This window comes from Globicephala melas, chromosome 3, assembly GCF_963455315.2.
Source record: "Globicephala melas chromosome 3, mGloMel1.2, whole genome shotgun sequence".
Lineage (NCBI taxonomy): Eukaryota > Metazoa > Chordata > Mammalia > Artiodactyla > Delphinidae > Globicephala > Globicephala melas.
Window position 1 is genome coordinate 38,285,299 of NC_083316.1, and position 26,813 is coordinate 38,312,111.

Here is a 26,813-nt window from a genome sequence, read left to right on the forward strand (position 1 = left end):
ACTTAACCTACACCGAAGTATGTCATTCGTCAAAAGATCTTGGGTTGGATGTTTGTAATGTCCTTTGCAGCATACTGATTCTCCCGCTTCTGCCTCTGGAGCCCATGGAAAAGCAGTCTGAACTGAAAACCAGGGGAAAGTGATGGCAGGAGGCACACAGAAGAAAGAAACAAACAGGAGACTATTTTTCAAAACCACTGGCATAAAATCTAGATGCAGGCTTCACAATGTGAGATCCCAGACAGTCACCTCTTCTTCCAATGCCTGTGCTTTCCTCAAGCAAAACCAAGGACTTTTAAACGGAGGGCAGAGTTGTAGCAAGTGTTTACACTGTACCTCTTATACACTGTTATTTTATATGGGGTTCCTTTCTTATCTGGATCTAATTTTTAAATTCTTCTTAGCCCTGTTGTCCTTTAGAGAAATTTATAGCTACCATGAATACAGTCTTGCAAATGCTTTAATCTGCCAAGACTTCTTCCCAACTACTAAGTTTGCATATTTCTTGGCCCATTCACAAACATCTCTCCCACACTGAGCATGAAACACACACTGAGTAGGCATGCAGAGATAGACACACAAGCTGTTGAGTTTCAGATGTCATAGGAAGGTGTATGTTTCTTCACAAAATGTATTTCTTCTCCAAATATAACTGACTAATTGTTGAAAGCAGAAATAACTAAATAGCAATAGAGATTTATTTCCCAAGAACTTGTGATAGAGTTTCATGTATGTGTGTGTACGCATATAATTTCCTTGACAGTTGATGAGGGAAGGCTATCTGTCTAAAATATATTTTTATAACCAGCACAGTCCTGCTAATTTTGGTCAGATAGTATTATAAAACATCACAACAGTATAATAAATAAGCTGTGGTTTTATAGAGGAAGGAGGACCAACATAGATGGTCTAACATTTAATATATTGTAAGTATGTATGTGGTATCATTAATGAGGATGTTGTCTTGATTAGTTCCACTAAAAAAACAGGAGAATGAATTGCTAAGAATTCTAACATATAGTGCCCTCAACAATGCATGTTCATAGAAAAATATATTTCATACATATGTTCTTAAATGAACTAGGTCACATGCAAGTAGTCCAAATCAGATGGCTGGATTTCAAGATATGTCAATTCAAAGACTAATAACTCAGATGCTGGAAAGAAATTTGTGGAGCAGTTCTTCTCAAGCCCTCAGTCCCAGAGTGAAACAACTGCATCAGATCATTTCTGTGTAGTCTCCCTTCTCTTAAAAAAGTATTCAAGTTCAATTTGATGTGATCTTTTCATAGTGAATAAATATAGGCAGTGCACGGAATTGTTTTGAATTATTATAAACCCGATACAGCATTCAGTACACAATCAGATATCGAGATTCACAGTTCAATTTGCATTCGTATTTCAAAAATTCGCCTTGATTCTGCGTTTGCTATTCAGGAGATCTAGGGCTACTGAAAGATACTCAGATACAGAAGCAATCCTGATGACTGGGCCGCTGCATCTGGACAGACTGTAATCACGCTTTGTAATCTCGCAGTGGGAAACGTGAAATTACTGGCAATATATAAAAAGGGCATCACAAGGGAAATTGGTTTGCATATACACAGTGTTGTTGTGAGTTCTTTGAAGTGTGGCATAAAAACAAAAGTGTAACTATTTACAGATCTATACCTGCAGAATCCAGTTAATTGCAAACCTTTAATGCCTCTGCCTCCTTAAAATTCTGTATTTATGCTCTGCTGTGGTGAAGAAGAACACTTGTAACCCTTTCCTTTTTGGAAAGAAATTGATAGTATTGGTAACTGGGAAAATACTAACTTTTAACCAGAAAAGTGCTGAAGAAATCATATAAGGAATACTTCAGAATTCACATATTAAAGGTTTTATAAGGAACGTATATCACATTCTGATCATAACGTTATGATAAATTCCGTTGAAATGATCTGGAAATCTATTTTTGAAGAAAACAGCTGTGGGTAAGGTTTGTGCTGACTTTTGTTATCTCTGATTCCTTTTTCTCTGCCTCTAAACATACCCAAGTCTTGCATTCATAAATAAATCCAAAATTATTCTCGCCTCTGAAATTGGCAAAGATGGGAGAAAAAAATGCCTGGCGATGATGAGCATGTGGAAAATGGTCACTGGGGGATCCTCGCTGGTGCCATTATAAGTTGTTTTAACCTTTTAAAATAGTAACTAAACAGTATATATTAAGACTCCCAAATATAGTTATACTATTTATTTTACTCAGTAATTCTAGAAATTATTCTCTGGGAAGACAGCTGCACATCGATTTTTACCCAGAGAGCTATTTATCAATATTTATAGTGTAAAAAAGTTGAAAGCAACCTAATGTTGTATTACATCATTTTATTCATATAAATACAGACATTGAAATTTATGGTTTTGAAGAATGTTCCACAATATAAAAAATACTCATTATAGAAAAAGTGAAAGAGCAGGACAAAAATCTTTACATACCTTATTACCCTTAATAATAATCATGTGTATTACATGATATATTAATATATGAAAGAGACTGGAGTGAGATATAAGCAAAAAGAATTGTCTCTGAGTGACCGTGTTACAAGTTATCTATTGTCTGTTTTTCTCTTTCTCACATTTTATATAATGAGTCTATATTACCATTGTAATCAGAAAAAGTAGATATTTTTAGAAAATACATAAGATTTTTTAATAAAATAAATTTTATCCACAACCTATAGTTAATATATAAGTACTCTTTATACTTTTTTGGTTTTCCTACTTCTATTTTATCTAAATAAAGTGTTTTAGTTTCCATAGTGTTTTGGTAATCTGCTTGCTCAGTGAACAGTATATTTGGAACATTTCCCTCAGGATACTAAATGTTTTTATATCAATATTTTTAATAATGGGTGATTTTAAAAGATTATATTAACGTGCCATCATTTATATCCTTATTATTCAATATTCTTTTTTTTTCCTAATTTCTACTCTTACATACATCCTTCTAGGTAAAAGTTTGCACGCATTTGTTATAATTTTCTTGGGAATGGTTGTTGTCAAGGCCTCTTTGTCTCACCAAAATGTCTTTTGCACATCGTTAGTGATCTCTCCTCATCATTGTATTTAATGGCTCTCTTTTAACATGCCTGGCTGTAGGTTATTTGACTTCTTAAGAGAAATATGCAGCAGAGACTCTATGTGGCCTGAAAAACCTAAAATATTTACTCTTTTGACCTTTATAGGAAAAGTTTTCTGAACCCTGAAGTAGAGGCATAAAAGAAATGGTTCTTGTGCTTGGTCCTTCTTCTTGTCTTAGTTTCTGTATAATTTCATAACTAAGTTGGCATACTTTTGTATCTAAATTTGCATATATGTCTATATTTGTAAAGGGTTATAAAGGTTTTTATCCTTTATGAATAGCACAGATGTTTTGACGCAGGCAATTAAAGAATTCCTATGCGAATAATTTTATCCCTTTTCTTCTTTATGTAACCTTTAAAAATATGACCATGAAAAAAAAAAAGTAATTTCATAAATAGTGAAAATGTGCTCAGTGTTTTGATATATTTCTAAGGAGAGGAAGGAGAAAGCATAGAGGCTGAGTTATTATTTTCTAACATGCTGCATGTTTTTGGTCATTGATATCAAAAAGCAAAAGGACTCTCTAGATTCCTTTATTCATCAAATTACATAAAGCCATTTAATCATTAAAAATGCCTTCTCTAAACCCTATAAAAGTGCCATAGTTTTGTACTCTGTTAGCATTATTTGCATATATCATACACAGAAATCTTCATTGAGTACCTACTATGTGCCAGATACTGTACTGTACAATTTTGAAGTTGAACGTGAGTTCAATGCCTGGCTTCCCACTGACTTCTTATCTGCCCTTTGACAACTTGTTTCGCTTTCCTAAACCTCAGTTTCCTCATTTGCGAATGAGGATAATTATAGCATCCCTGTCAGAAGGCTATAATGAGGACCTAATGAGATCATCCATTAATGTTTGACCTGGTTTCCAACACAAAGTGATAAGTGATAGTTTATTGAATATCGAATCGGCTAAGCACTTGCATAAGTAAATAGGATACGTGTATTCACATCCCAGCTCTGCTACAGAGTGATGACAGGTGAGTTACTTTATTACTCTGAGCCTCAGTTAATGGACATATAAATTGGAAATAGTAGTAGTACCTATAGGGCACTATGATCGCAGGTATGCAAAATCCTTAGAACGATTTCTGGCATGAAAGTGCTCAATAAATATTGTCCATTAACTTTTATAATTTCTGTTATCTCTGTAGTTTTCTCCCTCACTATGATTTGTATTTGTAACTTAAGAAATTTATTACAATATCGAAAATAGGGATGTGTGTATGGAGAATATAAAAATTGCTGTTTTTATGATCTTTGTTAACTATATGCTAGTTTGTGGCACTATGTTTGCTGGAGAAAAGTTGGTCTCCATCATGTCTTTATGTGGAATATACTGTTGTTACTTGTTTTAATTTTGATACATCAGACCTTTAGAGCTGGCTGTCAAAACATAGTGACATTTAAGTGGCAGAACACCTGGACCAGTTTCAGAACCACCGTCTAATGTGACAGGAAAATTTATGGGCACTTTATTGTGGCAGTCACTTATCCCTCCACCCCTTCCTTGTGTCAGAAACTCCTTTCTTGTCCTTAGAGGCAGCTCTTCATCTTCAGAGTACAGTGAAAAGCGAGTGGTCACATAAGAAGATTGTTTAATTTGTCACAGAGAACTGGGAATGTTTGAAACTATGAACCAAATAAGTCTTGAATTTATGTATGCGTTTGCCTGAACATGAAGATGGAAAGATATCTGTATGGTATAAAGAGGTCACATAAGACCACAATCCAACTAAATTGAGTTAGTTAATTCATGTCCACAGTCATTTCTGAGCTATCTGTGGAAATCAGAGATGAAAATTCATGATCAAATTTTAATTTAAAATAAGCTAGGACGCTATCTTTTAAGCAAAATGAAAAAAATAATGTTAATCTTTGCTTTCAGGGAATATGGAGCCATTGATGATGTAGATATTGATCTGCATATTGATGTTAGCTTTCTTGATGTAAGTATCAATTGAAGCAATATGATTGGTACATTTAAAAAACACACTTTTATTCTTGGAAGAAAGTTAATTTTAGTTTCTCTTGTACATAATACTATAAGTAACATAATGACTTTGTCAAAGTGACTTATGAAGAAATGCTATGACTTGTCAAAAAAGCAGAGATTTTATATACATATATATTTTTTCCATCAGTTCTTGTAATATATTCTGAAACTTATGGGCTTGTAGTATATCATTATTTCTTAAGTTTTCACTTTAATTTTCAGATTTAGAAGGCAAGAATTAAGAGTACCTTGGCTTTCTTTTCACAAGCGAATAGGTTTTGAAATAATTTATAGGCCTTAATGATTTAAAATAAGTTTAAAAAATTTTATCTGGAAAAAACATCAAGAACTCTAAAAGATGACTAATTCATCTTTCAAATATTTGCACAGGAGGAGATTGCTGTGGCATGGGAAGTGATTCGAACAGAACCTATAATTGTCCGACTACACTGTTCGCTTACACAGTATTTAAATGGCCCAGGTTAGTTTTATTTCTCTATTATTTTGAATGTTCATTAGTTGTGCATTGTGCATTATGTAAAATGACTGTTCATTTGGTAATTCTGAACATAAATGCAGCTATCTTCATAATGATACTTAAATATACTTGCATCCTAACAGAGGTGCTCTATGACCAATATAACTATTGGAAGCAGAAACATATAACATTTAGTTTTATAGTTTTCAGAAGTTGACAAGTTGCTGTGAAACAAACACAATAAAACCTAAAAGAGAATTTTGCATATAATAGATTCTCAGTAAGTATACTTAGGGTTGCTCTTAAGTTTAATTATTTCTGTCTCTCAACCTGAGATTTAATTTTAATGTTTACTTATCTCACCTTTGATTACTGATGAATTTAACCTAAGTGTAACATATTTCTGTTTTTGAAAATGGAGATCATAATAATATTTTTGTTTTCCAATACCTGAAAGGGTGATTTTGCTTTATCTCAAGGAATAGTTGTTTATAACACAGGACCCTATTATAAATCTTGCCAAGACTTACTGGATTTAAATGTTTTCTCTGCCTACTAATACTCTCTCTCTCTCTCTCTCTCTCTCTCCCTCCCTCTCTCTCTCTTCTCTCTCTCTCTCTCTCTCTCTCTCTCTCTCTCTCATATACACACACACACACACACACACACACACACACAACTGCATCTATTCATATTATTGCAGTTATCTACTGCTGCAGAACAAACCACTTTAAAACGAAGTGGCTTAAAACAACTTCTCTCTCACCATTCTTTGGGGCTCAACTGGGCAGCTCCTGCCTGGGGTCTCCCGTGCCTTTGCAGTCAGGTGGTGGGCGGGGTTTATGTCATTAATGGCTCCACTAGTTGGATGCTCAAGATGGTTGGATTTCAGATGGCTAGCAATTGATACAGGTGTCATTTCGGGACCACGCAGGGCTCAGCTGGGGCTATTAACTAGAGTGTCTCCTTACACAAGGCTTCTTCGTGTGGTTTGGGCTTCTTGTAGTATGGTGACAGGGATCCGAAAGCAAGTGTTCCAAGACACAGGGTGTGTTAAAAGGCTCAACGGCTCTTTCACTGTATTCTGTTGATCAAAATTGTCAATGGACCCACCCAGAATAAAGGGATAGGGACATAGACGGCACCTCTCGAAATTGTGGCCATTTTTGATCTGCCGTGCACACATTACCGTGGTCTCTGCACATTTCTCTTTAGGCATATCATGGAACTTATATCTACTGTTAGTTTTCACATAAGAAAAATATTTGCCCTTTCAAGTTCATGAAATATATAGGAAAGTCTCTCATTTTGAAAATGTCTCTGTTGTCACCATTTTTTAATTTTTGGATAATGTATTCTACTTAAATAATCAACATACAGTAACACATAGTAACTGATGTGATTTAATGCTAGGCAAAGACAAATAGATGTTACATATCTTTATTTTGATTACTTCAAATATATAGAAATGTAATAAAGAAGAAAAATAATTCCTCGTAATCCCTCTATACTGAGAAACCTGTAAATCGGTTGGTGTTGTTTCTGTTTTCTGTGCACATGTGGTTTATTTTCATAAAGTTGATATCAAATTGTATAGATATCTGTGTGCCTTAATGTTATGTCATGAGCCTGTCCTCCAGTCGTTAAATATTCTAAAATGGAATGACTTGTAGTATCTGCACAATATTCCAGCCTATAGGTGTATGTGTTTTTGCTGTTTTCCCACTTATTCTGCTGTGTCGCTAATATTTTTCTTTCTTTAGTGATTTGAAATGTACTTATTCTGTTTTATTCTGATGGTGGTTAAAAGCAAAAGAACCCCTCATGTCTGAACTTTTTTTTTAATTAATGGGGTTAGGAAGAAAATTGGGTCATATAATCTCTACTCACCCCAATTCCATCTGTGCAAGATGACGATGTGGCATGCTTTTATGTAATCTTACCACTGTTACTCACGTGTTTATGTAATCTTGAATTTTAGGCAGAGATTTTCCATTCACAGTATCTCTTTGAAGATTTGTCACATTTGCATGGTTTTATATTTCAACAGTTATATTTTAATTCACGTTTAGATCATTTTATTGCTCAATACTATTTATTTAGTATCACAATTCATCTGTAATTTCTTATTTTTTCATCTTTGTTAGTTGATTTACATGTTTACTAGTTTGTAAACCAAAGAAACGTGCGGGTTATGCTTCATTTTTCATACCTAAGAATGACTCTTTGTTTTGTGAACGAGACAAACTTGACCAACTATAAATTTATGGGCTCATAACAGTTCTCCCCAAAGAGGCAAAAGTGCTTTAAAAACTTCTGCTAGTCTGTGTCTGAAGTGTTTCACTTTGTTCATTTGTAAGAAATCTATCTTGGTTTTTTTTATGTTTTGTTATGTGTACTTATCGAGGTATTTTTTTCTCTTTCTCCTTGATACTACTCTTTATATATTTATTTTTGATTGGTATGCTTACCTTCTTTATCTGCTCGCCCCAATATATGTAGATTGGATCTAATTCCCGTATCCTCCATGCTGTTTATCATTTCTCTTAGTCTTTCATCCGTCACCTCTGATTTTCTAAGTTTTTTTCATTTGTCTTCTACTCCATTGAGTGAATTTTTTTCATAATTTAGTCTTTGATTTAATGTTCCCCTATTTTTAATTTTACTACAATCTCTGCTGATACCATATTTTCCCCTTTATTATCAATTGCTTTCATTTTATTTATGCATCATTTTGAATTTTGTTCACAAAATCAATAATTGTCCAAGAATTATAATTTTGTTCCTATAGATGTGAGTTTTGTTTTCCTCAGAATTCAAGCAGTGTCGAAATGCACTTCTTTCAGAAATTAGTGTGATTTGTGTATAATTTCTTCCGATAAGAAGAGTAAAGACTCTTTATAATGAAAACAGGAAATACAGAGACAGTGTGGGGAAAAAAAAGGGATAGTAAAGAAAGAGAATTCCAGGGACTTCCCTGGCGGTCCAGTGGTTAAGACTCCACGCTTCCAGTGCAGGGAGTGCGGGTTCGATCCCTGGTCGGGGAACTAAAAGATCCCACATGGTACACGGCCAAAAAATAAAAATAAATAAAATATTAAAACTTCTTTAAAACAAAAAGAGAATTCCACATTTACTCATTTACTGTACTCTAGAGTTAGTTCTGATAAGAATTGAAGAAATATACCTCCTTATCCAATTTGAAGTTAAAAATAAAGATTATTTTTATTGTACATGGGGAAATATACTTTAAAAAGACAAGGTTGTTATGATTCTTATGGTACTATGTATTTTTTCCAGAATTGCTGGTATATAAGTCTAGTTTATGATCTCAAGGACAGGGCTGCTTTTAGTTTAAAGTGATAAATAGCTGATGTTATTAAAAATGTTTGCCTGTGCAGATCCTCTCATTATTGATACCTGTACATTTACACGATCACAGTGTGGGACTAATTTCCACATATCTTGAGCGACCCTCACTTATTGCCTTCCCAACCTAAATTATGAGACAAGGAAAAATTGAACAACTTCTACCTTTTGTAAAACAGAAAATATTTTACTAGTATATCTTTCTCATTCTATTGCCCCCAAAACTGAATGCTGTGGGGAGTTTGGTTGAGGTAAACTTTTAATTTTGGAAGAATAGACATTTCTATAATATTTACTACTTTTCCTATAAAGAAGCATATATTTGTAGATTCTACTTTTAAATGTTGTACAGTTCTGTGTTTTTTGGTTTTGGTTTTGCCTTAAATGACTGATTTTAGCTAAATTTATTCCTGAATATTTGTGTACTACTTGTTTGCTTAATGGCACTTTTATATCCCAGTTTATTTTCTAACTGATTGTTTTGGCTATCAAAAATCTATTACCTTCCTTTTTTAAATTGTGGTAAACATAATATAAAATGTACCATTTTTAAGTGCACAGTTCAGTGGTATTAAATACTTTCACATTGTTGGGCAGCCATCACCACCATCCATCCCCATAACACCATGTGTTCTTTTTTTTTTTTAGCATCTTTATTGGAGTATAATTGCTTTACAGTGTTGTGTTAGTTTCTGCTGTATAACAAAGTGCATCAGCTATACATATACATATATCCCCATATCCCCTCCCTCTTGTGTCTCCCTCCCACCCTCCCTATCCCACCCCTCTAGGTGGTCACTAAGCACTGAGCTGATCTCCCTATGCTATGCGGTTGCTTCCCACTAGCTATCTATTTTGCATTTGGTAGTGTATATATATATGTCCATGCCACTCTCTCACTTGGAAGGAAGAAAAGAATATATAGTAGACCTAGGTTTTATATTTCTTGTGAACCCAGTCAGGAACTAGAATATACTCCTATACATATAATATATTCTAAGAAAATACTTAGTAGTAATTTGATCATTATTAGCATCATGATTTAACTTAGTAGATATAGTACAGGAACAAATTTTATTCTGTATGTGACTTGCTTTTCGTATGATGGCATACAATTACTTTTGTTTACTTCTCACCAACCATCTTGTACATTGCAATTTGGAGTTTTAGTCCTCAGCATTGAAATGTTTTTGGTATTTCTTCCTGTTCCAGGGCAAAAATCAGAAAAATAAAAGGTATTTGTTTAATAAATTGCTGTACTTTAAAAAAAAATCTATTACCTTTACAAACATTAAAAAAAATTAATCTAAAACATTTTTAGGTTTACAGAAAAATTGCAGAGGTAGTACAGAGTCCTCATACACTCTACATCTAATTTCACTGATTACTAACATCTTATATGAATACATTAAATACAATAAATTACAATAATTAATTGCATTAATTTTAATAGTAATAAGAATTTTGTCACTGGAATTTTGGAATATTTTTAGAAGTAACATCTTGTTAGCTCTTTCAGTGTATTCCAAAATTTGGGGTCATTCAGATCTTATACTACTAATTGAGTCAATGTTGGTGACATTTATTTTCTAGTCATTCATAGTATGAATAAGTTTTGGCCTTTGTATTATTAATTTATAGGATAATTAGTATATTCTGGATAAACAGTTGTGTCTATTATATCTCTTCTTTCTCTCTATATGTGTCTTATACAGTTTTCTTCAGTGAAGATTTCAGTTCTAGTGTGTTTTGGATTTTTCTGCATTTTTTTAAACCAGGTCCTTTTTGCTTCTTTGCCTCCATCTTCCCAGTTACTTTTCCCATCTGCCTGAGAAGAAACTGTGTCTTCTTAAATCTTAGAGAGAGCACACTGTGTTCTAGTTTTGTCATCTTTTTCTTTAAAAAATAATTCCCCTGAGTTTTCAAGTTGGGATTTTTTATTCACTTTTCTATAGCCTTGGGTTTGGGACACATGGGATTGGAGTGATGTACTCTCTATGTTAAGGATTAGAATGTTTTCAGGAAAGAAACTGATGGGTGATATAACACCCATTTTCTTTGATCAGTGGAGTGTTTGTATCTCAGACTAATGGCCAAGATGGTGAGGCAATTGGGGATACCAGTCTGGTTTACTATGTGGAGCATGTGTGGTCTGAGACTGTCCTATTAATAAGACAGTCTTTGCTCTGTCTTATTAATAACTAACAGTTATCCCAACTGTTAGTATGAATGGTGCTACCGATGCTCCTGTGCAATATCATCCTTGCATTTGCATGCTAGCTTCCATCTCCTTTCACCTAATTAAGATACCCTTCCAGCAGTTCTCTCTCTCCTTCTTGTACTGTTCATGTCTCTTTCTTCTAAAAGATTTCCTTCAGGAAAAAAAAAAAAAAATTCCTCTCATCTTTAAAACAAACACCTTTAGACCTCAGATCACTCTTAACTTAGTCCCTAACACTCTGCTTCCCATGCCTGTTAAATATCTTCATTAGAGTTGTCTCTATTAGCTTACTTCAGTTTTTTTTTAATTCTATTTATTTTGTCTACAGCAGGTTCCTATTAGTTATCTATTTTATACATATTAGTGTGTATATGTCAATCCCAATCTCCCAATTCATCTGACTACCACCACCTCCCTGCTGCTTTCCCCTGCTTAGTGTCCATACATTTGTTCCCTACATCTGTGTCTCTATTTCTGCCTTGCAAACCGGTTCACCTGTACCATTTTTCTAGATTCCACATATATGCATTAAATATGGTATTGTTTTCCTCTTTCTGACTTACTTCACTCTGTATGACAGTCTCTAGGTCGATCCACATCTCTACAAATTCGTTCCTTCTTATGGCTGAGTAATATTCCATTGTATATATGTACCACATCTGCTTTATCCATTTGTCTGTTGATGGGCATTTAGGTTGCTTCCATGACCTGGCTACTGTAAATAGTGCTGCAGTGAACATTGGGGTGCATGTGTCTTTTTGAATTATGGTTTTCTCTGGGTATATGCCCAGTAGAGGGATTGCTGGGTCACATGGTAATTCTATTTTTAGTTTTTTAAGGACCCTCCATACTGTTCTCTGTAGTGGCTATATCAATTTACATTCCCACCAACATTGCAAGAGGGTTCCCTTTTCTCCACACCCTCTCCAGCATTTGTTGTTTGTAGATTTTCTGATGATGCCCATTCTAACCAGTGTGAGGTGATACCTCATCGTAGTTTTGATTTGCATTTCTCTAATCATTAGTGATGTTGAGCAGCTTTTCATGTGCCTCTTGGCCATCTGTATGTCTTCCTTGGAGAAATGTCTATTTAGGTCTTCTGACCATTTTTCTTCTTTTTTTTTTTTTTTCCTTGCGGTACGCGGGCCTCTCACTGTTGTGGCCTCTCCCGTTGCGGAGCACAGGCTCCGGACGCGCAGGCTCAGCGGCCATGGCTCACGGGCCCAGCCGCTCCGTGGTATGTGGGATCTTCCCAGACCGGGGCACGAACCCGCGTCCCCTGCATCGGCAGGCGGACTCTCAACCACTGCGCCACCAGGGAAGCCCCTGACCATTTTTCAATTGGGTTGTTTGTTTTTTTAATATTGATCTGCATGAGCTGTTTATATATTTTGGAGATTAATCCTTTGTCTTTTGATTCATTTGCAAATATTTTCTCCCATTCTGAGGGTTGTCTTTATGTCTTGTTTATAGTTTCCTTTGCTGTGCAAAAGCTTTTAAGTTTCATTAGGTCCCATTTGTTTATTTTTGTTTTTATTGCCATTACTCTAGGAGGTGGGTCAAAAAAGATCTTGCTGTGATTTATGTCAAAGAGTGCTCTTCCTATGTTTTCCTCTATGAGTTTTATAGTGTCTGGTTTTACATTTAGGTCTTTAATCCATTTTGAGTTTATTTTTGTGTATGGTGTTAGGGAGTGTACTAATTTCACTCTTTTACATGTAGCTGTCCAGTTTTCCCAGCACCACTTATTGAAGAGATTTTCTTTTCTCCATTGCATATCCTTGCCTCCTTTGTCATAGATTAGTTGACCATGGGTGCATGGGTTTAACTCTAGGCCTTCTGTCCTGTTCCATTGATCTATATTTCTGTTTTTGTGCCAGTACCATATTGTCTTGATTACTGTAGCTTTGTAGTATAGACTGAAGTCAGGGAGTCTGATTCCTCCAGCTCCTTTTTTTCCTCTCAGGATTGCTTTGGCTATTTGGGGTCTTTGTGTCTCCATACAAATTTTAAGATTTTTGTTCTAGTTCTGTAAAAAATGCCATTGGTAATTTAATAGGGATTGCACTGAATCTGTAGATTGCTTTGGGTAGTTTAGTCATTTTCACAATATTGATTCTTCCAACCCAAAAACATGGTATACCTCTTCATCTGGTTGTGTCATCTTTGATTTCTTTCATCAGTGTCTTATAGTTTTCTGAGTAGAGGTCTTTTACCTCCTTAGATAGGTTTATTCCTAGGTATTTTATTCTTTTTGTTGCAGTGGTGAATGGGAGTGTTTCCTTAATTTCTCTTTCTGATCTTTCATTGTTAGTGTATAGGAATGCAAGAGATTTCTGTGCATTAATTTTGTATCATGCAACTTTACCAAATTCATTGATTAGCGCTAGCAGTTTTCTGGTAGCATCTTTAGGATTATCTGTATATACTGTCATGTCATCTGCAAACAGGGACAATTTTACTTCTTCTTTTCCAATTTGTATTCATTTTGTTTATTATTCTTCTCTGATTGCCGTGGCTGGGACTTCCAAAACTATGTTGAATAATAGTGACAAGAGTGGGCAACCTTGTCTTGTTCCTGATCTTAGAGGAAATGCTTTCAGTTTTTCACCATTGAGAATGATGTTTGCTGTAGGTTTGTCGTATATGGCCTTTATTATGTTGAGGTAGGTTCCCTCCGTGCCCACTTTCTGGAGAGTTTTTATGATAAATGGTGTTGAATTTTGTCAAAAGGTTTTACTGCATCTATTGAGATGATCATATGGTTTTTATTCTTCAATTTGTTAGTATAGTGTATCACACTGATTGATTTGTGTATATTGAAGAATCCTTGCATCCCTGGGATAAATACCACTTGATCATGGTGTATGGTCCTTTTAATGTGTGTTGGATTCTGTTTGCTAGTATTTTGTTGAGGATTTTTCCATCTATATTCATCAGTGATACTGGTCTGTAATTTCCTTTTTTTGTAGTATCTTTGTCTGGTTTTGGTATCAGGGTGATGGTAGCCTCGTAGAATGAGTTTGGGAATATTCCTTCCTCTGCAATTTTTGGAAGAGTTTGAGAAGGATGGGTGTTAGCTCTTCTCTAAATGTTTGATAGAATTCACCTGTGAAGCCATCTGGTCCTGGACTTTTGTTTGCTGGAAGATTTTTAATCACAGTTTCAATTTCATTACTTGTGACTGGTCTGTTCATATTTTCTATTTCTTCCTGCTTCAGTCTTGGAAGGTTATACCTTCCGATGAATTTGTCTGTTTCTTCCAGGTTGTACGTTTTATTGGCATAGAGTTTCTTGTAGTAGTCTTTTATGAGCTTTGTATTTCTCCTGTGTCCGTTGTAACTTCTCCTTTTTCATTTCAAATTTTATTGATTTGAGTCCTCTCCCTCTTTTTCTCGATGAATCTGGCTAAAGGTTTATCAATTTTGTTTATCTTCTCAAAGAACCAGCTTTTAGTTTTATTGATCTTTGCTATTATTTTCTTTGTTTCTATTTCATTTATTTCTGCTCTGATCTTTATGGTTTCTTTCCTTCTACTAACTTTGGGTTTTGTTTCTTCTTCTTTCTCTGGTTCCTTTAGGTGAGATGTAAGGTTAGATTGTTTATTTGAGATTTTTGTTGTTTCTTGAGGTAGGCTTATATTGTTCTAAACTTCCCTCTTACAACTGCTTTGCTGCATCCCATAGATTTTGGATTGTCGTGTTTTGTTGTCATTTTTCTCTAGGTTTTTTTTGATTTCCTCTTTTTTTTCTTCAGTGATGTTTTGGTTAGTTAGTAACGTATTGTTTAGCCTTCATGTGTTTGTGTTTTTTTCCCTGTAATTTATTTCTAATCTCATAGCGTTGTGGTCAGAAAAGATGCTTGATATGATTTCAGTTTTCTTTCTTTTTTTTTTTTGCTGTATGTGGGCCTCTCACTGTTGTGGCCTCTCCCGTTGCGTAGCACAGGCTCTGGACGTGCAGGCTTAGCGGCCATGGCTCACGGGCCCAGCCACTCTGCTGCATGTGGGATCTTCCTGGACCGGGGCATGAACCTGCGTCCCCTGCATCGGCAGGTGGACTCTCAACCACTGCGCCACCAGGGAAGCCCTGATTTCAGTTTTCTGAAGTTTACCAAGGTTTGATTTGTGACCCAAGATGTGATCTGTCCTGGAGAATGTTCCTTGCGCACTTGAGAAGAAAATGTAATCTGCTGGTTTTGGATAGAATGTCCTATAAATATCAATTAAATCTATCTGTTCTATTGTGTCATTTAAAGCTTGTGTTTTCTTGTTAATTTTCTTTCTGGATGATCTGTTCATTGGTGTAAGTGAGGTGTTAAAGTCCCCCACTATTATTGTGTTACTGTCGATTTCCTCTTTTATAGCTTTTTGCATTTGCCTTATGTATTGAGGTGCTCCTATATTGGGTGCATATATATTTATAATTGCTGTATCTTCTTCTTGGATTGATCCCTTGATTATTATGTAGTGTCCTTCCTTGTCTCCTGTAACATTCTTTATTTTGAAGTCTCTTTTATCTGATATGAGTATTGCTACTCCAGCTTTCTTTTGATTTCCATTTGCATGGTATATCTTTTTCCATCCCCTCACTTTCAGTCTGTATGTGTTCCTAGGTTTGAAGTGGGTCTCTTGTAGACAGCATATATATTAGTTGTTTTTCTGGGGTTTTATCTTCTTCCTTCATCTGGTACATAGTCCTCTGCCTTTTCATTTGGTCTGTCTTTCTGTGAATGTCATTTTCATTCCACAGGCTGCAGGATTGTAGTTCTTCTTGCTTCTGCTGTCTGCCCTCTAGCTTCCTTCATTTTCTTTCCTCTTTTTTTCTCCTTGAATACACTGTAGATGTGCTTTGGATGCATCATTTCACAAACGCTGCTCTTGTCAATGTCACCAGTGACTAGAATATTGCTTAATGACCCCATGACCAATTTTGAATCCTCATCTTAATTAACTTAGCAGCATTTGATAACAGTTGTTTACCCCCTCCTTGGAAATTTTTTTTGAATATATGTCCAGATTAACATATTAATTCTGGAATCTTCCACCCTCCCAGCCATTCCTCTTCAGCCTTGTTTGCTGAGCCTCTACATACTGAATGGCTCAGGCTGAATCCTTAGACTTCTCTCCGCCATCTACACTCACTCGTTTCTCATCCAGCCTCGTGCCTTTAAGTACATATGTATTTTTGCTCTTCCACATGTAAGTCTTTTTTTTTTTTTTGTCTGTGCTGTGGGACTGGTGGGATCTTAGTTCCCCTACCAGGGGTTGAACCCGGACCCTCGGCAGTGAGAGCTCGGAGTCCTAACCACTGGACCGCCAGGGAATTCCCCCCACATTTATGTCTTTAGCACATTCCTCTCATCCGAAATGCGTAAACACTGGATTTCTTTATCCAGTTGCCTACTTAACTTTTCCACTTGAGTGACAAATAAGCATCTCAAATTTACAATAGCCAGAGTCAAGTTGGCAGTCTTCCCCGCTGCTCCAAACCTGATTCTCTTGCAGTCTTTCACGTACCAGGAATTGGTACGTTTCATCCTTCTGGTTGCTCAGGCCAAAAATCCTTTGATTCATCCCTGACTCCTTTCTTTTTCTGACACTTTAAATTCAGTCCATCAGCAAAATCTGTCAGCTCTCCCAGAGAGTGTGAATCCAAAATGTTCACCATCTCTGCTAATCCAAGCCACTGTACTCTTCCCTTAATTACTGTAATGAGTTCCAGACTGATTTTCCTATTTCTATCCTTGCTCTTTACAGGGAACCTACACTGTTTGTGGTCCTTTTCTCATCTCATCTCCTAATGAGATACCTTGTTCACTCCTCTCCAGCTCTCCCTGCTGGTCCTAGAATACTGAAGCACATTTCTTGCTCAGGGGTACTGCCCTGTGTTTCCTCTGGCTGGGATCCTTTTCTTCATGCCATATTATCTGATGTTGAAGTCTGTTTATGCCCACATAACCTTCAGCCCCCCCACCCTTTTCTGTATTTTTATCCAGAGCCTTTATCACCACGTGACATTTAATCTATTTTCTTATATATTTTTTGTCTGTCTCCTTCTCTTTACTAAGGCTCATGAGAGCAGGGATATCGGTGTGTGTTTTTTGCTATTCTATCTATAGTGGCTGACACAGTGAGAAAACAATAAATACCCTTTAAACCAGTGAATAATGAATGGTGAGTGACTCTTTGGGAGGTTATCAGTTTCATAAGCAGCATAGTTATTAACTTAGAGAAATATATGTATCTGATAAAAATATGAAGCACACAAGAGGGTGTGCAGTGAAAAGTGAGTATCCTATGCCTACTGTCATCCTCCATTGTTTTATTCTTTAAAAAATGTCTGTGTGTATACCAACATGTCTCTCTTCCACCTAAGGCATAGTGTGCAAACTATCCTACACATGGCTATTTACACTTAATATATATTTTTGGAGATCATTCTTCATTATTATATATATTGTGCATTTACATATACGTATATTATACATTAGTATATATAATATATACTAACCTAGAATGATCTCCAAAATCTCTCTATAAAGCATAAATAGCCATGTGTAGGATTGTGTGTAGACTATTTTAAAATGTGTATGTATGTATATACATATATATTACATATACATAGTAATATATATGTATATTACTTTTCAGACTTTTTCCTGGCTGATGGTTGAGTTTCAGCTCAACATTTAGGCTGATTTTTTTTCCTTTGCAGTGCCCACTGTTGATGTCTTTCAGATTTCCACAAAAGAGAGATTTGGACTGGGACATCAGCTGAAAAAGTAAGTTTTCCAATGACTAAAAAACAAATTTCTATTAAAGAGAACTGAGTTCTCATTTTGCTCACCACTCCCTGCCCCATTTTTATTCAACAAAGCTTTTTGAAGTACATGCCTCAGGAGCGGAAGTCGTCCTGATGCTAAGAGCTGCATCAATAATTTAGTTGGCAGAGCTCACTTTAGAACTGAGCCAGATTCCTTCCATCTGCCCCCCCTGGATTCACTCTCCTCCCTCTAACATCCTGCCTTCCACCTGAGGAGGTGGGCATAGAAAACTTAGAAGATAAACCCTTAATGTTTAGAATTCCACATCTTTGAAACTAAATTCAATTTGCAACATATATTTAGCACAGTATATTATGCAGTGTTTTCTTTTTAAGGACTCAATATAGATTCATCAGTTGTAACAAATGCACCACTCCGGCAGGAGATGTTGATAATAGGGAAGCTATGGGCAGGGGCATATGCGAAATCTCAGTACCTTCCTCTCAATTTTGCTGTGCACCTAAAACCGCTCTAAAAAAATAAAGTCATTAAATTAAAAATAATTTTTAAAATGAGGGAGAAAATTGGGTGAGGGAAAAAAAATCACAGGGGAAATTTTCTCAGTTTCCTGTACCGGATTAGGTATCCTTTTCCAGTGCAACTGGCTTTGTTTTTTCGATTGGATTTTGTTTTTCAAGCCAGTATCTTACAGGTCTTGGAACTAAGCATGGAGCCTGCCTTCTATGTTAAGCCATTCAAGTTGGCCACCACCTCATCTTAGCACATGTTTTTTTTCTTCCCCCCTATGATTTTTTTCCCTCATCCAATTTTCTCCCTCATCTTTTTAAGAGCGGTTTTAGGTGCACAGCAAAATTGAGAGGAAGGTACTGAGATTTCGCATATGCCCCTGCCCATAGCTTCCCTATTATCAACATCTCCTGCTGGAGTGGTGCATTGGTTACAACTGAAGAATCTATATTGACTATGATTATCACTCAAAGTCCGGAGTTCTACTTTATGTACTTTTGTAAGCCACTTAAGAACTTTTTTGGGGGGGAGGGGTGAAATGCCATTGGTCCAAATGAGACAACAATTATAAAAGCACAGAAGTCTAGGAATAGATAGCTTCCTACCCTTAATGACATTGAGCTGAGAAAAAGAAATTATATGTGTAATCCCCACCCTGAGAAATTAAGGAAAGCTATACTCTGTATTCACTGTTGAATCACCTTGTAGAATATGTAACATTTTATTAATAGTTCCACCCAAATGTTTAACATTTTTAAAAAGTTATTTACTTTTATGGGCAGATTTTAATTATATGAAAAGTTTGGTATATGAACTAGAACTTTGTTTAATGACCCTTGATAAATTTTAGACTAATTTAGTTTCTTTCCTTGATTATAAATAACTGGGTTTGTCTGTGATCTTCTAGTCTAAAATTATATATAATAAAATTTCAAAATCTGATCTCATCCTCACAATGTCATAAGAGGAAATTGAAATATAAAGAGGTTATTTTCCAGAAACATACAGCAAGTTAGGAAGGCAGATTTAGAATCTAGGCCCTTTGTTTTTGCTCAGGAAATAAGAAACATTAAACTTGTTCCGTGATTCTTTATCTTGTGTGTTTCTGGCAGTAAGAGTCTAAACAACAGCAACAGCAAATGCTTATGCAGTGCTGCTTACATGTCAGGCACTTAGAATAGTGACATATATTAGCTCCCTTGATCTTCACAACAACCCTATCAAGCAGGTACTGTTACTCTCCATGTTTCCTAGATGATGAAGCCCAGGCCCCGGGAGCTTAAGCAACTTGGTTAAGCTCACACACTGAGAAAGTGGTACAGCCAGAATTTGACTCCATATCAATACTTTTGATCCATCCACTAATCTGCCTCTCATATAATCCTAGATACTCCTTTGTCTTAATAAGGCTTGGAATATATTTTCATCATTGAATGGATATTGGGGAAATGTGAGGTCATTAAAAGAGCCTGAAAGAGAAAATACTGACCCCAAACAGATGTAATAAAGTGATCAGCCTTGAATAGGGTATCTGTCAATCAAAGGCGAAGCATATCACAGACTATGGAAATAATCTTAAACTGTGTGTGACTTTATGTTGAATTGATGTTGATCAAACTTAAGTTGCTTTTTTCTGTTTTTGTTTTTGTTTTTTTTGCGATACGCGGGCCTCTCACTGTTGTGGCCTCTCCCGTTGCGGAGCACAGGCTCCGGACGTGCAGGCTTAGCGGCCATGGCTCATGGGCCCAGCTGCTCCGCGGCATGTGGGATCTTCCCGGACCGGGGCACGAACCCGTGTCCCCTGCATCGGCAGGCGGACTCTCAACCACTGCGCCACCGGGGAAGCCCCTTAAGTTGTTTTTAAAAGGAAAAAAATACATTGCAAATCTCCAACATTGCCTGAAGTATATACAAACATAAAGTATGGTGTAAATTCTTCATATGTTGAGTTCACATTTATAACACAAAATTCAATTTATAACTGATGTGCAAATCGAAATGAAACATTCAAATTTCAAATTAATATACTAATTTAATTTGATGGGTGGTGTCATTTCGCTGAAGCTATTTCACCACCACAGTTTGAACACAGTACTGACTACTATAGTGCCCATTTCAGCATGTAGAAGATCATCATGTTACCCACGTGTATTCCCTTTCTCTTCTGAACTACTCTGGAAGCTTTGTTCACATAGCTGGCTGTGACCTCATCCGGTCTTCAGTTGATGTGAATGTATAATTTACCTTGAAGTCTTTTTCCCTTCTTTTATCATCAGCCAATGGCAATTATAGTAGTTCTTCTTAGTGACAGCACAAACTCAAACACCAGTGTGAGCACTGAAATCTCTCGGTGCCTCTGTATTATAAGGGGGTGGTCATTATACCAAACGTGCTCATATGTATATTTCAGATCACAGTTGAAATGAAACACTATATTGAATTTCTTATAGGAGGTAGTTAACTCCTCCCTTTCGAATCCAAGAACATGTGGGGATTTGGGTGTGCAAGTTTAAGAATTACTAGTTTTAGATGTTGAAGTCACACTTTAGAACGCTAATATAATATGAAAGTGGGAACAATTTTAGCTCTTTTACTTGTTAGTTTTTGTTCCAGTTAGCCTGTCAAGAATCAGAGAAGCACTTGCTTGGTTTCTTAGGGAGTGGTACACAGGAATGGCAATTTTTCATAGGAGGAAAAGAATCTGAATCTGCTTGGTACAAAGGGTGGTGTCACTGGAGATTTCAGGTTAAGTACAAGGGAAAATGATGACCTTAATATTACTGTTACATTTAAATCTTGATGAAATCTTGGGAGAAAAAAACCTTCAAAGATTAAGTGGAAAATAAGAACTTTCCCTCGTCCTGAGCTCTAGGGAGAATTTACTGCAAATTTGGAATCATGCATCACTGACTGCAGCTTTACCCCCTTCTTCCTCACTACCTCTACAGCTAAAAAGACCGCAAATAATTGCACATTTCCTCTGAATTCAACTAAGCTAGCTCACTAAAGTTTGGGGTAGTTAGTCTGAGTGATGTAGTTTCTGGCGATCTGAGTTAATGTGGTGAGACCTGAAGGATCTCAAGAAAATAATAATTGGCCTAGTGCTAAGAGTCACAGCTGCCCCTTTTGAATAACATACATTAACATAGGTCTCTCCGTGTTGGACAACATAGGTGTTACAGCTCTGCTTACAATCCAGGCTAACTTGGACAGATTTCATTTCCTCACCTTACTTGTGAAATGTGTGGAAGGAGAAAAAAAATCTGTATATAAAGTTCCTCTTTCACACCCTGCTGTATTGTAAATAGTAGATATTGGTACCATCTTCCTGGTCCAAAAGCAATCTGTGTTAGAAACAACTGAAAAGAGCAGGAAAGCAGGACCTGCTGAATTGACTTGGGAAAGAAAATCAAAGTGTTTAATTTACTGCGCACAATGTTTAATTGTAAAATTTTGCCTCTACTTAAGTATCAGCCTTAAGGGACTCTCCTCCATTGTCACTGGAGGGACGGGATCCAGAGAAGCTGTCACAGCCTGAGACCCTTCTCAGAAAACAAGGCTGTGTCTTTCTTAAATCCACCTTTGACGTTCTAGAATTCTTTATCACAAAACAGTGATGCCATGGTCTTGACTTAGAAAATATTGAGATCAGAAGTTACCAAATTCCTGCCTTAGGATAGGAACTAAAAATTCTTAGAGGCGCACCATCTTTTAAAAAACCAGCACATTTTAAAGTGAATGGCGGCTGTGCTGAACGTAAAACTTGCTGACCTCCTAATTCTCCATAGAGTCAATTTTGCATGGCTTATTTTTGTTTACGATTTTGTACTTTCATTTTGTTTTCCTTCTCATGAAGAAAAATACATAAGCAAATCAAGGAGAAGGAACAGAACTTTACTTTATCTTAATAGATCATAATTACTAACAAAACATTTTTTAAAACCTGTGTTGCTAGCACCAACAAAATAATTCAGACTTTTCTCTCGCCACCTCAGCTAAAGGTGTTGATCCTAAAGGCCGTCCTTATAAATCTCCTTATATCCTTATTCTTTTATCAACTTCTTAATCGTTTGTATTTTTAATTATGTCACAGTAATTAATTAATTATTAATCGTAACACAGTAAAATCGTAGAAATTTTCTATAGGATGCTTTCCTACACAAGAAGACATCTTGTATGGTTCAAAATTAAACTCCGCCTAATTACCATGCATTTATTTTCCTTTGATAAATGCATTCTCTACATAATCCATATAGAAATCTGATATTAAATTACCTTGGAACTGTGATAACAAACTTACCTTTGGTTTGACAGAATCATGCAGACATTTGTTACACAGCAGTGGAAACAGAGCAAAGAAAAATCTAGTTGCCTGCACAATAAGAAGCTGTCAGAGAAGAAAGTGAAGTCTCCCCTGCATCTATTTTCTACCTTGCGCAGGTGGGTAACAGACGTCTTTCCATCGTCTTACTAAACGCTGCACCTGTGATATTCCATGCTTATTTAATTCAAAGCATTATTGCTACAGTGTTGGCATCTGTTTATTTTCTTTATGACTTTAAAGAACAGACCAAGTTACATCCATTCCATCAAAAAACACGGATACTCATTTCTATGTTTTGAGTTTGTGTTTCCTTTACATGGGTTAAATTTACTAAATTTACATTGTTTGGTTTCTAATCACATAGAGTTTTCCCTACCAAAATTAGTCCTTCACAGGGCTCTGGGATAGGTAGGAGGGAAAAACAAACTGGACAAACCCTTTTTGCTTTCCAGGAAACATAGACTTCAGTCCCCGTGATCTTTCCATACATATTTGGTTTCCATTTTGGCTGGATAAGCTGGATTAAAAAGACATGGTATTTGTAACAGAGTTGAGTTGATTGAGCCCGACAAGCGTTCTCCATGGTCTGTTGCACTCACGATTTGCCCTGTTAATTGTTGCATTTTGAAGGTCGCCAAGTTATCCTCCCCCTGGTTGTGGAAAGAGCAAATCCAAACTGAAATCGGAGCAAGACGGGATCTCCAAGACGCATAAGCTGCTGCGGAGGACTTGTTCCAGCACAGTCAAGACGGAGGACGTGTGCGCCCCGAAGCCACACAGGACCTTCGGTCGCTCGCTGTCCAGCGACCCCCGGGCTGAGCAGGCGGTGACGACCATTAAGTCACACAAGCTCTTGAACCGTCCCTGCCCTGCAGCCGTCAAGCAGGAGGACTGCCTCGCTCTCAAGTCGCACAAACTCTTGACTCGCTCTTGTTCTGGAGACCCGCGCTGTGAGCACAACGCCAGCCTGAAGCCTCACAAACTGCTAAGCAGGTCTTATTCCAGTAACCTCAGAATGGAAGAATTATATGGACTCAAGAGTCACAAGTTGCTCAGCAAGTCTTACTCCAGTGCCCCCAAGTCATCCAAAACGGAGCTTTTCAAGGAACCCAGCGCAGAGGGCCGGAGGCTCTCTCTTACCTCAGGGCTCATTGGTATCTTAACACCATCATCATCTTCATCTTCCCAGCCTGCTGTGCGTACATATTTTCATCTTGAGTTCTTAAATGTCAGCTAAGGGGCAGTAGAGGGTTTTGTTAGTTTGTTTGTTTTGTAAGATCTGGGAAAGGAAAGAAGCACAGTTTTGTTTTTGTTTTTCAAAATTTACAATTTTTTTCTTTTGGATGTTATTTTGCATACCAGACATTTGCAACTGGTACTGGAATGTTCGTTTTGATTCTGAAAAAATAAATGTGGCTGTCAATGTGAGGTCTAGTCCAGAGTCCTGTCACGGGAATGAATGCTACTAAAAATGGAAGGAAGTCCATTGGATTCACAAAGCCTGTCCTTTTAAGCAAGCATAGCATTTTTAATGTTTTATTAAGTAGGTTTATCTAATCTCTGGTTTTCTCACAAAAGTAGTGGAGCTCAGAGTTTGTCTGATAATTTTTTTTTTAGAATAAAAATTGTTGATGTTTTATTTTATTTATTTATTTCCAATAATTAAGAGTGGTGTCCTTCCTATTGTATATAAGAGGACAACTTTGCCCATGAACTTGTGGAGAGAAGTAACAGTTACAGCTGTATCCCGGAGCCTCACTTAAAGCTGCTCTCAGTGTCTACTTTATGAAACTGAAGTCACTTTGTCCTGAAGCTGTTTTGCATGGGGAGATGGGCCTGGGAGGTGACTGTATTAAAGCTTAAGTACTTTGGGTGGTATTTATTGGGAGTCAGTCTTACACAAAGTTTACCTCTAGAGTAATCAGCATTATAGCCAGTTTCAGATAAAGAAACAGACCTATCTTATGTATATTAATTACATAAAAGAATTGACAAAAAGTTTTGTTTGCTTTTAGTAAATTTGTGTTTGTGTGTGTTAGGGAGGAACGTATTTAACTCTTTAACTATTAATACAGATATACCAAGCAATAGATGAAACTGAAAAAAAATAAGATACATTTTCAGAAAGTTGTGGTGCTCTTGTATAGATTTATTTCTAAAATTACATTGTAAATTTTACCATGAAATTTTATTTGTGTTAAGAAAATGTATATGAGTATGTTGGTAATTTTAGGTGGATATCCCCAAAGCCCATTTCTTCTCAAAACTAAGTATTAAAGACATATAGAAAAGTAATTATGTCAGAGTTACATAGTAGAAAGTTTCCCATGGTTAGTTTCACCTAAGAAAGATAATTTTGGATATTCTGTAAAAGAATATGTCTTAATGTCCTCCTGTATGGTTAAGCCTAATACAGTAGTTTAGTATTGTACCCCTTACAGCAGCTGTCTAGTACGTCCTTGGAGAAATAATTCTATCTGATTGTAAAATGAGATTAAAATAATCTAAATGAGGAAGTGGGAGCAATCAGTGATGAGTAATAGAGGCAACGAGTTTTTGTGATCATTTAAAGATGCCACTCATTTTTATTAGAAGATCAGAAATTAAGAATGCTGCTCATTTAGTTTAAACAAAGATTGCAATCGTAATGGAGGAAAGGGCATTATACTAAATTCTAAAATCTCGATGTCATAATCAGTGATTTAATTCACATTACAGGTGATCTTAGATCACATCTGTATTCACTGTTGCGAAAGTAAAAGGCTATAATTTATATATTTTCCTAATTAAAAAATTATTTTCTTCTCCTTTGCTTTTTATAGCCAAATGGTGCCAAATGTATTCCAATACGAGACCGTGGCTTCCTAGTGCAGGTATGAGCCAAGCCTCCATCCGTTGTAGGAATAGTTTAGCCTTTAGTGGGTTTTCAAATCCTTCATGAACTTGACTTTGTTCTTTCTCTTTATTGTCTTATTCAGACAATTGAGTTTGCTGAACAGCGGATCCCCGTGTTGAACGAATACTGTGTGGTTTGTGACGAGCCACATGTGTTTCAAAATGGCCCCATGCTTAGGGTAAGTTCTCATTGGTGGAATGGCAGTTTAGAATATAAATGAAGAGGGTTAAGATATAAAAATAAATAAGTAAATAACTGCATTTACAGTAAATAGTCTCTATTGAGCCAGTTACGTAATACACGAAGTCATAATTTTGACCAATGAGTCACTATTTCTGAAGGAGTCTGTGAAAGATCAAGCTGTTTCATATTAGCAAAATGTTTCTTATTTCTCACATGTGCTTATTTATCACTTCATTGTCTATTCATCTATCTCTATATCCATCCACATCGATATGTATATATATGTAAACTTGTAAACACTTTTTTCAAAAAAGCACAATTTAAAGATAGTTCATACAGAGAGTAGACGGTAGTTCCAGTTAGAAGTGGTATGTAGTAGAATCTGGAGAATTAGAGTAAAGATTTTGAAAAAATGCCAACTCACTAACACATTTGTGGCATTATTGAGTATGGAAATAAGAATCAAAGTATAAGTGGTGTTTTTGGGGAGAATTATCCAATATCCTATATCTCAATTGGATAATTGGAATTATTATCCAATTATTTCCTTCAAAGAGTTTATAGTTTATATCTTACATTTAAGACATTGATCCTTTTTGAGTTAATTTTTGCTTATGGTGTGAGGTTGTTGTCCAGATTCATTCTATTGCATGTAGATATCTAGTTGTCTAAGCACCATTTGTTGAAAAGACTCTTCTTCCCCAATGAAATGATCTTGTCTGTCTTGTTGAAAATGATTTGACCATAGATGTTTTGATTTACTGGTCAACTCTTAATTTTACTCCACTGATTCGTATGTCAGTCCTTATACCTGTACTGTACTGTCTTGATTAACTGTAGCTTTGTAGTGAGTTTGAAATGAAGAAGTGTGAGTCCTCCAACTTTTTTTTTTTATAATATTGCTTTCACTGTTTG

General features: G+C 36.1%; 1 protein-coding gene across 1 annotated transcript in view; it reads left to right on the forward strand.

Annotated features, from left to right (window-relative positions):
- The window catches only part of PARP8 (poly(ADP-ribose) polymerase family member 8), a 182,310-nt gene that overhangs the window by 109,993 nt on the left and 45,504 nt on the right, over positions 1–26,813 (forward strand). The window contains exons 9-15 of the mRNA XM_030881971.3: positions 5,027–5,087; positions 5,525–5,615; positions 17,919–17,985; positions 22,810–22,935; positions 23,450–24,014; positions 25,642–25,692; positions 25,798–25,893. Coding sequence (XP_030737831.2) covers positions 5,027–5,087; positions 5,525–5,615; positions 17,919–17,985; positions 22,810–22,935; positions 23,450–24,014; positions 25,642–25,692; positions 25,798–25,893 — 1,057 coding nt within the window. The remainder of the gene's footprint in view (positions 1–5,026; positions 5,088–5,524; positions 5,616–17,918; positions 17,986–22,809; positions 22,936–23,449; positions 24,015–25,641; positions 25,693–25,797; positions 25,894–26,813) is intronic.